The 12,159-nt window shown below is 42.5% G+C and overlaps 1 protein-coding gene across 1 annotated transcript; it reads left to right on the top strand.

Moving 5' to 3' along the window:
- The first annotated feature begins 3,046 nt into the window (after positions 1–3,046).
- On the top strand, positions 3,047–5,522 carry LOC147032167 (B2 bradykinin receptor-like). The gene is made up of 2 exons (XM_085869537.1): positions 3,047–3,295; positions 3,657–5,522. The coding sequence occupies exon 2, from the start codon at positions 3,671–3,673 to the stop codon at positions 4,718–4,720; it is 1,050 nt and encodes a 349-aa protein (XP_085725663.1). The 5' UTR covers positions 3,047–3,295; positions 3,657–3,670; the 3' UTR covers positions 4,721–5,522.
- Positions 5,523–12,159: the final 6,637 nt, after the last annotated feature.

Raw genomic sequence — 12,159 nt, 5'->3', positions numbered from 1 at the left:
CTCAAGTTATTGCCTGGAAACCAAATTCAAGATGGCTGCCCTAGCCACCATATTGGATATCGCATCGCACTGAATATCGAAAGGAACCTTCCTCTACCCAGCCCCAACACACCCTGCAAAAATGGATTTAAATCGGACAAGGCGTTCTCCTCGAAATCGACGGAAACCAATTTCAAGATGACTGCCTTGGAGGCCACATTAAAAATCGCAGCGCGCCCATTTTCGAAAGCAACCTTCCTGTACTCAACCCCAACACACACTGCAAAAATGGATTTAATTGGACAAGGCGTTCTCCTCGAAATCGACGGAAACCAATTTCAAGATGACTGCCATGGAGGCCACATTGAAAATCGCATCATGCCCATTTTCAAAAGCAACCTTCCTCTACTCAACCCCAACACACACTGCAAAAATGGATTTAATCGGACAAGGCCTTCTCCTCGAAATCGATGGAAACCAATTTCAAGATGGCTGCCATGGAGGCCACATTAAAAATCGCAGCGCGCCCATTTTCGAAAGCAACCTTCCTGTACTCAACCCCAACACACACTGCAAAAATGGATTTAATTGGACAAGGCGTTCTCCTCGAAATCGACGGAAACCAATTTCAAGATGACTGCCATGGAGGCCACATTGAAAATCGCATCATGCCCATTTTCAAAAGCAACCTTCCTCTACTCAACCCCAACATACCCTGCAAAAATGGATTTAATCGGACAAGGCGTTCTCCTCGAAATTGACGGAAACCAAAAGTTGACAGACGCCCAGACGGACGCCCGGACAACGCCTGTGATGACAATACCCCTGAGCCAATTCAGGCTGAGGTGTAAAAAGGGAACAGAAAATTGTCTATGAACTGTTTTTCTGAACTGTACCAAGCCAGTTTGCTATCTTGTGCTTGTTAGTTTGCATTAGTTGCTTGTCAGATAACTGCTTCATTCATGCTCATTTACTCGACACACAAAATCAACTCCTTAACCAACCCCAAAACTGCCTTTCATATATATCAGTGCAATAAATCTCAAATTAACTGACAAGAAAGCATTTCTTATAATCTGCAATCATCTGATTTTTGTGTTCCTCTGCTGTACAATTCCCTTTATAACATACTCGTGCATGCCCGTAGGTGCGTGGCCGTACGTGCAACACCCCCAAAAAAAACTTTCAAACCGCGTGCCAGAAACAACAAACACACAGGCCGTTCCTTCACTCTCACGTGCCCGTACGTGCGTGGCCGTACTTGCAAAAAAAACCAAAAAAACTTTCAAACGATGAGCCAGAAACGACAACCACAAAGGCCGTTCGTTCGCTCTCGCGTTCTCGCAACAACCACACTTCCACACACAGAGTTAATTAAAATCCAAATTAAACTCGTTTACCTCCCTGTCTTTGCTTGCCATGACATTCGCTGCCATGTAACCGGCACGGCCCGTGACGTCATCGTCGGCCAGCCGCGCACCGGCCTAAGCAGCCACGCCTACGCAGCAACGTGTCATGTCATTGGTTTGGTAAATAAATGGCCATAACTTGGGAAGGACTTGCCCGATTAATATCAAACCTTGAAAAGGCACAACCTCAGATCCCCAGCAATAGAGCTGGCAAGTTTCAATGAGATCGGACCAGTGGTTGTCGAGAAACAGCGGTCTCACACACACACACACACACACACACGCACACGCACACGCACACGCACACGCACACGCACACATACACATACACGCACATACGCGCACACACACACACGCGCACGCACACACACACACACACACACACATACACACGCACACACACACACACCTGGAATTATTAAAATCCAAATTAAAATCAAGTTTACCTCGCCGTCGTTACTTGCCATGACATTCGCTGCCATGTTAACCGGCACGGCCCGTGACGTCATAGTCGGCCGGCCGCAAACCGGCCGACGCAGCCACGCATACGCAGCAACGTGTCATGTCATTGGTTGGTAAATAAATGGCCATAACTTGGGAAGCACTTGTCCGATTAATATCAAACCTTGAAAAGGCACATCCTCAGGTCTTCAGCAATATAGCTGGCAAGTTTCAATGAGATCGGACCAGTGGTTGTCGAGAAACAGCGGTCAGAGACAGACACACACAGCTGGAATTATTAAAATTCAAATTAAAATCAAGTTTACCTCGCTGTGTTTGCTTGGCATGATATTCGCTGCCATGTTCACCGGCACGGCCTTGACGTCATTGTCGGCCGGCCGCGCACCGGCCCACGCAGCCACGCCTACACAGTAACGTGTCACGTCATTGGTTGGTAAATAAAAGGCCGCAGCAACGTGTCATGTCATTGGTTGGTAAATAAAAGGCCGCAGCAACGTGTCATGTCATTGGTTGGTACATAAATGGCCATAACTTGGGAAGGACTTGTGCGATTAATATCAAACCTTGAAAAGGCACATCCTCAGGTCCCCAGCAATGTATCTGGCAAGTTTCAATTAGATCGGACCAGTGGTTGTCGAGAAACAGCGGTCACACACACACACACACACACACACACACACACACACACACACACACACACACACACACACACACACACACACACACACACACACACACACACACACACACACACACACACACACACACACACACACACACACACACACACACACACACACACACACACACACACACACACTGCTGGAATTATAGATAGATATTAGATACTTGCAAATTGAGAGATGTGTTTGTAGATGGTTGGGGATTTCTTGAATTATCGTTGGTTGCGTTTGAGGTTCTTTTGAGTGTGTCAATGGAATTTCCAGTCAGCACACTTCAGCCAAATAGCCTCTTCTGTCATATTTCTTTTTTCTCTTGAATTTCCAAACGGACATGACTAAGTCCATGCATGAGGGGCATCTCACGAAGTAGTAATTTGGGCAAATATCCTTCTTGGTTCGTGGGCGTTCTCGTCTTGCCAAGCTTTAACACGAGTTGAGTGAGGCAGCCCATTGGCTGGAGTTTGGCGATGGGTGTTTCCCTCTGTATTAAAGCCACAGCACTAGCAGCTGTGAATAAGTCCAACCTGAAGGCGCTGCACTGCACTGCACTGCACTGCACTGCACTGCACTGCACTGCACTGCACTGCACTGCACTGCACTGCACTGCACTGCACTGCACTGCGCATGTTTACTGTCTTTGGGAATCCAAGACAGATCGGGAGCATATGTTAAACGTGTGTCTGAGTGTTACGATTGACCAATTCTGATTGTTTAATGAGAATTAAACTTTGTTCATTTCTACTCAGACGACGTTTAGTAAAGGTAAGTCATGTATTACCATCATTTTCATGTAATACCGTCATTTGCTATTTCACATAGTTTCTTTTATTCCATGGATGGTTTGTGTTGGTTGTGGGGGGGGAGAAACTACTTGCAGTTATGTACTGCACTTGCTTTTTAAAACTCATACATGTCTTTTTTTATGTATCCCATATCGCTATCCTCCTTATGTATAGCAAAACAAACAACACGATTTTAAACTGGAAAATCCATTCCTGGTGTAACCACATTTTCATTTAAAGTTGCTGGGAATTGCAGATTTGAATTTATTATATACCTAGTTTAACAAAGCATGTAAACCTTTTCCTATTGTTAAACAAAACGACTTTCACTGCACTTGCAGAAAGAAGCACCAAGATGAACTTAAATGCATCTTTGGAATCGACAAATGCACCTTGTTTGAGCACAATCAGCGAGGACTTTATTTCCAACTTTGTACCTTATTTCAACATCGCCATCTTCATTGTCGGCTTTTTGGGAAATGCTGCGGTTATCCTGGTTCTTTTGTTCAAGAATACCAAGAGGACGATTCCTGAAATATATTTTATAAACTTGGCCTTTGCAGACATCATTTTTGTCTCTTCCTTGCCGTTTTGGGCCACCAACATTATTCTCAAATATCATTGGCCTTTTGGAAGCTTCATGTGTCGCCTTCTTGGTGGTATCACTTCCTTAAACGTATACAGCAGCATTTTTCTACTGACTGCCATCAGTTGTGATCGCTGTGTGGCTCTTACTCTTCCACTCACGGTGATCCTTCGTCGCAACTCAAAATGCACCTTCAGGACCTGCCTCATCATTTGGATCCTAGCATTACTTTTTACTATTCCCAGCATCACCTTCCGGAAAACAAAGCACCTACTTCAATATAACGTCACTACCTGCATATTGGACTATCCAAATATAGCTTGGAGAGTATCTAATAGCATTATCCTGCTTACAATTGGTTTTGTGATTCCTTTTGGAATAATGACTTGCTGTTCAATAAAAATAGTTCGAAAATTATGCCAGCCAGAACAGCAGCAGATGCAAAGCAGGGCCAAACAGAAGCGTGTTGTTGTGCTTATTATGGCTGTCATTGTGACTTTTTTTTTTTGCTGGCTTCCATTCCAAGTAGTCACTTTCTTGCACATCCTCCATATTTTTGCCCTCCTTCCAGGTTGTCTGTGGGAGGAGGTTTTAGAGAAGGGAAACCAATACACCTCTTACATTGCCTACTGTAACAGCTGCGTTAACCCTTTACTTTATGTATTTTTGGGGAAAATATATCGAAAAAGAGTTGGTGAACTCGTCTGTCATGTCTCTCACCGACTGTCCACACTATCTCGATTCACAGTATCTGAGACATTACCCGACACCATGCAGCCAAGCGTTCATTGCACGAGCATAAAACAAGTTCGACAGTGAATCCCATGCAGTGATTATATACTTGGGAAAACAGAAACTCTGAGCTTGTATTTTTTGTGCAATAGAACATAATAGATCTGTGAAAGCATTGAGTTAATAAAAGCATGTAGCACAGTGTATCACATGTATTATTATATCTGCAGTTTAACAAACAGGAAGAAAATATGCATTTTACCATGTGCTTTCGATTTGAACTGAATTTCACCCTTCATTTGGGGTAATAATTGAAAGACTTACATAATGTTGCATGCAAACGGAATCTTGGCAAAGGGTTAAAAAGAAGAGGAAGTTGTTTGGCAGGTAAATTGATGACGCATTGTGTACATTTGATGCAAATAACTTCCAAAATGTTTGGAGACATTGAACGCACATTATTCATGAGATCATGCTCATATCTCTTGAGTTTCTTCTTTGTCAGCTGTTTATGCTGAGATGAGCATTCCAGGAAATAGGTAGTGCTCAAGTGGTCACCATATGTTGCACTGTGATGCATCACCCTTTTGATATAAGGTATCATTTTTTTGTCAGTGATGTTTTTTTTTAACTTTCCTTGTAAATGTTGATATTAAACCGATATCTATCCCAACATTACTTCTTTTTTTCTCTTTTCTTTGGTCCTTTTTAAAGAATTGTCTTGATTTTAAAAAACAAAAATCATTTCATAACTTCTAACATCTGGTGCTTATGTGTTGTGCACACATTCTAAATAGTACTGTGGATCAAATATGCAATGACTCATCTGTTGTTTTCTTGTTTTTATTTGATGTTTTTCCTCAAAATAAATTATTTATGGTGTTTCCAATCTTTACGTTTTTATTTGTCACTGCATTTATTCCGCATGCTGTTGATTACTGTATGTGTGTTTGTCTTTGTTTTTTTTTTTTCCATTTAGCATCATTGTTCTGTGTGAGGTATTTCCTTGTTACTATGTTTTAAATCATTTCAAATATCAATGCCATTCGATAAACATGTAGCTTTTGAAAATGTATGATCATACATGATGGCCCTTTTTATGTCGGTGAACATCATGTTTCAAATATTGGCACTTGCCCGATACTTTACCTTTGTACTTGTTTCAAAAATTGATTGTACCAGGTGTATTACATGCTGAACGAACATTTCATTAAATATTTGCAATACCATGATATTTCAGATTTAACTTGACATATGATTGAGTAAGAAGTCCAGAATCTAAAATCCATCCTTCCATGAATTATTGCCAATAACCACGAGACTGTCAGACCCAACATTGAAATTTAAAGTTGGATAAAGCGAAGTACAAATGTGTGACCACACCTGTTGTCTTTAGGATGAGGGCAGGAATTTGTAATTTGGCCAAGATGCCCATGATAACTTACCCAGTCTTTGTCAAATGCACCATAGGATATATAATGTTCACCAACAACCAGGGCTAGTACTGTAGATGGTCCTCTGGCTTAACGTCCATCAAATGATGGACAGTGCATATATTGAGACATCACCCTGCATGTGAAACACCAGGTTTGAGATTTGAACCCAGGCTAGACAACTCCAGACTATCCTACCATCCCATAGTCTGAAATGGAAAGAAAAAAAAATTAATAATGAAGATTGTTCAACAAAAAAAATTAAGTACTGCGTTCTTATTTCTAAAAGGTGATATAAAAATCCAAATCAATTTATGGTCGAAGATAATTTCATATCGTAAGTTGGTTTCATTAATGGCAGTCATTGTTTGCTGAAAACACATCACATGACTAATGAAGCTAAAAAGAAGAGTTAATATAATTTGTTTCATTTTAAAATTAGCTGTGATTAACTTGCTCGCAAAAATGTGTGAATTGAGGAGTAAGCAAATGTTCAGTGTTACAATCATTTAATATGTAGAATTTTGCTTATAATTGTCCTCAGATTACATATTTTAATATCTACATTAACTTTGTGTTTTACATATACCTCTTACTAAAAACTATGAACACCTCGACCAGTTATGAGAATTACCCACACTTGCATCACTTTTATACTTTGCATATATGTGAATATCGTTATAAAAATGAGAATTTCTGTATTTTGTTGTGATGTTTTCCTGTAATAAGTTGTATTTCTTAATGGTATAATTTATACTGTATTATCAAAGGATCCATGTGTGTCTGTCTGTCTATTTGTTTGTCGTGTAATTTCAGAATGGATTAAAGGATTTCGGATTCAGGGAACTCCCGGGAGGGGTTGTGATGCAAAAAAAAATTGTGTATATATATATATATATATATATATATATATATATATATATATATATATATATATATATATATATATTGATAAATACACAATGAAGATCATTTAGCGTGCATCGGTGCATGGGCACATTTGTCACAACTGCAAACACCAACCTTCAACGCTGGTTATTCCCGCATCACGGAGGACAGGATCTCCCAGAAATCTTTTTTTTTTGTTCTTGCCCCAGAGATTAGCCATCGCAGCAAAGATTGGTATTTCCATCAGCAAAGTGATTAGTCTAATGCGTGGGTTCTTTTTAATTGTGAAAGCTTGTGCTTAGAATTCACATATTAATCCATGAGGCTTAGAATTTAGCATGTGAATGCATGATTATTATTATTAAATGTCATATCATTGTTTCATACAGTATTTGTAATGTTCTGGTTAAGCAAAGAGAAGTGAAATTTGAATGAGGATTATAATCGTAGTAAAAACAAATATAATGAGCATGTCACACAACTTACCATAAGGATAAACAGCAGTCTTAGTTGAGCAAAGATTTTCCCAAGCAATTGTCTCAGCAGGTCGAGACATTGGAGGTGTGGTGGGTTGCTGTGTTGTTGGCTTTGAGAAGAAGCGACATGCCAAGGATGCTGGTTTATAAAAACTCAGACAGATGGAGAGAGAGGGACATCATCAGACAGTGGGAGCAAGACAGGAGAGATTTACATGTGGTGCTAAGTCATTGTGTTAAAAGAATGAGCAAGCACACCAGGGGAGAGAAGTTGGTGACGTTGCTTTGCTGGAATTGCATCACATTGTGTCACCCCTTTGAAACCAAGATTCCATCAGAGGTTCTGATTCAGTGTGGATCAACTCAGCCACTTGGAGCATCCTTGTTTGGGGGACATTGTTTCTACAGGGATTGAGACCTCCTGGTGGGACCTTCAATGTGCTTGTGATTTCAAGCAACAAGGTGGAAGTGATCCCTGATGTGAGGCTATAAATCTACACAAGTATGCTTTACACAGAGATGCTAAACAAGGCCCTCTTCTAACCATCAAAATGCTACATAGAGCATACTACATCTATTTGTCCTGCTTTTGTCGTCTACTTCACAGGTGCCTTCATTGTAATTTTTTGGCAACTGCCTCTACTGTTCATTGTGCTTTCATGTTACCCATACACTGCTTTCTTGTAAATCAGTTACAACTGCACCACAGTACTGTGGTGTACATTTAGGTGTACACCACAGTACTGTTGCTTTTGTGTATTTGCTTAGTTAAGGGTAGGTTTCATGTAATTTGGATAGAGTGTGCAATTGCAAACAGAGTTTTTATCTTTTGAATATTGTGGCACAAGTCCTGTTTCACTCGGCTTTGGTTAAATAGGCTATTTACTGCAACCATTTAGGATCCAGGCCACAACCTGCTCCATAACTTTTGGTATGGTTACTACCTTCAAGGTTACTGTCAGTCTGTCACCTGATTGCACCCTGTTGGTTGCTCACGATCCCCAAGCATGTGATAATATTGTTGCGCATTTGGAAAGACCCCAGGGAGTTACATTCAACACATTAAAGACCCTGTCGTTTAGATATTTCCATCGTGATTCTGTTTAGTTAGGTTACCCATCCCCTCGTATCAGGGACAGGTGGTGTAGGCATTGTAACGAGTTAGAATTAAACTTTCCCATTGTTTTCTTCCTCATTCCCAAACTTTCATTCTCCATCTCTGTATTCAAACCCTCATTTTCCAAAACCCGTACTCGAACCTCCATTCTCATGCTTCATTACCAAACCATATTCTCAAACCACTTCATGCATTCGTTGTAAAAACTTTGCGGTTCTGTCATTCCAGTCATTGTGGGAGCTGGGAACGTTTAATGGCACAACGGATTCGGTGATTACTGCTTATTATTTTGCAACTATCAAAGTGAAGCGTTCCCAAAGTACTCCATCCCTGGGCTCTGGGGGACAAATATCAGGGGCTCGATCACAGTGCACCTCAGACAATCAGTGTCGGTTGCCAAAAGCGGATGTGATTGGAGACGAATCCACAGACGATAAAAAACCCTGATGGAGTAGTGTACAGTTTGAGTGCAGTATAGACCAGGAGAAGAGCAGTCGAAGCACGGTGCAGAATGGGACAGCGCTGAGGACTGAGCAATGAGTCCAGATCTTGAGGGAGTTCGCGTTCTGAGGAAGGGAGACTTGGCCAGGTTGACCGGGCTTCCGGAGCACTAGACTAAACAAGAAAGTCCCACGCGGAAGGCGAATAATAATAATAATAATCGACTATCGAAGGGTGGGTAGCTTCATCCATTTGGATGCACTTTGTTCAAGTCTTATGGGAGGATCTGTTGAATTTGTTGGACTCCATTTACAGAATTAACAGCCACAAAATCTGAAAGAGTTGAATGAATGCATTATGTGAGGAATGGCAGGAGAATTCCCACTCCGAACAATGAAAAACTCACTGCAGATGTTAAAATTTAGATGCAAGCTATGATTTGGCAATAAGAAGGCCCCACAAGATCATACATTGATAGATACCACGGTCTGGTAATGCATTGTCAATAAAATCGTGTGTCCCATTTCGAAGGCAGTTGAAAAGTTGTCAGCCTAATATGCATGTGAAATATGGTTGTATATTCATATATTGATAATATAGTACCTGATGTTGGAGTGGTGACCAATCCAGTATTGTAAACTCTAGGTAATAAAACTGCCTTCGCAGGATGATGCACCTGACGGCAGGAGGAGGATTCTCCATTATCTAAAGGACTACTGTATGATGCATGTATTGTATTCCCCCCCCCCCAAATAAAAGATTCAATCATTTTCTGGATTTCATGTTTGCTGAACTCACGTTACATCAAATATTAAAGATGCTTGCTTATTTATTCAGACACTGATTGTTGCAAAATGATTGATGTCGATTCATTTACATTTATATTTCAGCTCGATTCATTTGCATTCACTGCTTTCACTGCTCAAATGATCAAGGCTGAGGATGGAATCAAGAGGAAGTTTATCAGGGTGTGCTAACGGCCATGGGAAGCAAGGGGAAGCTGACGTGACGTTTCAGGCATTAACCCTTCGTTGGAGTGAAATAAGTATTCTGTTGATATCTTCCATTGCTCTACTTGGCCGCCAATGCCGAATGGCACTCGCCTTGCTGATGAAAACTCGTTTTCCATTCTTCTGAGGCATTCAAAAAAAAAACATTTTAAAACTTACTTTTTTATTTATTACTTTGCTGTTGTGTGAGGGCATAGATTTGCTGATCCAGCCTGATGGTTTGAGGAAAAGGATTTTGACTTTTTATTTTTTGGGAGGCACTTAAACAAGCAAACTTTCATATTAGATCGTGTGGTGATCTTGCGTATTTTGTGATCTAGCAAACTGGCCGAGGGAGGAAGGGTATGACGACTAAAGACGAGATGGGGTAACTCTGTGCATGAGAGAAAGCAAGTTTCTTTGAAAGCATTCCCAGGATGAGTTGATGTTTGAGAAAGTAGGAATGGGAGACCTTTCTGGAAGTTTGATGGCTCCTTAAAGTCCTTGCCATTTGGCTCAAGTGAAATACCAGACTCTGGCACTGAGGTGGTTCGCTAATAACAGCCAGAGAGATGTCTACTTCGACAAGCATGTGGTTGGATGAATCATTGGATCAGAGGAAAAACAGAAAGTCCTTGTTATGTCCATCAAGTATATCCCATTTTCCCTGCCCAATAACTCTCCCTTCCACAGATCTCCTAATGTCTCTGTTCCCCACTGTATTGTCCTTCCCTCTCCCACCTCTCTTGTCGCATGCCCCGCTTGCTGTGAATTGTGTGTTAGCTCTCATAGAGCCGCGACAAGGTATACAAAAAAAATCCCCGTGTTTCATAGGCAAGTTTATTCGAAAATATGAGTGTTGTTAAATTGGATGTCGGAGACTTTGGGAATTCCCCCCCCCCCACTCTGCTGGAATTCCTCCCTCTCTGCTTCTCACCTCCCCTCTCCTACTCTCTCTCTCTTCTCCACCCCTTCCCACCACTCTCCCCTCTCCCCCACTACCCCCTGCTTCTCACTCCTACTCATCCCCCCTCTCGCTCTCATCCCCACCCTCTTATCCCCACCCTCTCTTCCTCTCAATGTCTCTGTCTGTCTCCAACTATATCTGGACGATGGTTATGCCCGAACGGAGTTATCTCCGCACGTATCGATCGGTGGTTATGTCTGCACGTATTCAAACGGTGTTTATGTCCACACGTATCCGAACGGTGGTTATGTCCGCACATATATGAACGGTTGTTATCCCCACACGTATCCGAACGGTGGTTATCTCTGCACGTATCCGAATGGTGGTTATCTCTGCACGTATCCGAATGGTGGTTATCTCTGCACATATATGAACGGTTGTTATCCCCACACGTATCCGAACGGTGGTTATCTCTGCACGTATCCGAATGGTGGTTATCTCCGCACGTATCCGAACGGTGGTTATCTCTGCACGTATCCGAACGGTGTTTATCTCTGTACGTATCCAAATGGTGGTTATCTCTGCACGTATCCGTACAGTGTTTATCTCTGCACGTATGTGAACGGTGGTCGTCTTTGCACGTATCCAAATGGTGGTTATCTCCACATATGTCTGGACGTTGTTATTTCCGGATGGAATCTCCCCTCACACTGCCTTCCCTTGCCCTCACCTCAAGCTGCCTTCCCTTGCCTTCCCCACCCCTCACACTTCTTTTCCTTCCATTCATGCTGCCTTCCCTTTCCCCACCCCTCCTCTCTCCCACACCCCTCCTCACTCCCCTCCTTCCAAACTCCCCCACCCATCGGTCTCCCTCGCTACTTGCTCCTCCACCCCTTTATTCTACCACCCTCTTTGTATACCTGTCATCTAGACGGTGGTTATCTCCAGATGGTGGTTATGTCCGAACGGATCCCCCCTCCCTCACACTGCCTTTCCTTGCCCCTCTCCTCATGCTGCCTTCCCTTGCCCTCCACTGCCCTTCGCTCGTGCTGTCTCCCCTTGCCCTCCCCACATGCTGCCTTCCCTTGCTCTCCACTCATGCTGCCTTCCATTCCCACACCCCTCCCCTTACTCCACTCCTCTCTCCCCCTCCCCTCTCCCTCCCCCACCCCTCCTCGCTCCCCCTCCTTTCTCCCTTCTCCCCTATCCTTTGTCTCCCTCCTCTCCCTCCCCTCACCTTACCCTCCCTCCACTCTCCCTCCTCTCTCCCTATCC

Source organism: Eptatretus burgeri, chromosome 2 (genome assembly GCF_056783735.1).
Source record: "Eptatretus burgeri isolate ZD-2024b chromosome 2, Ebu_testis_v1, whole genome shotgun sequence".
In the NCBI taxonomy this organism is placed as follows: domain Eukaryota; kingdom Metazoa; phylum Chordata; class Myxini; order Myxiniformes; family Myxinidae; genus Eptatretus; species Eptatretus burgeri.
Note: the sequence above shows the minus strand (reverse complement) of the source record. Positions and strands in the feature narration are given on the sequence as shown.

Coding starts and splice junctions, on each gene's coding strand:
- LOC147032167 (XM_085869537.1), top strand. CDS start 3,671: ATGAACTTAAATGCATCTTTGGAATCGACAAATGCACCTTGTTTGAGC.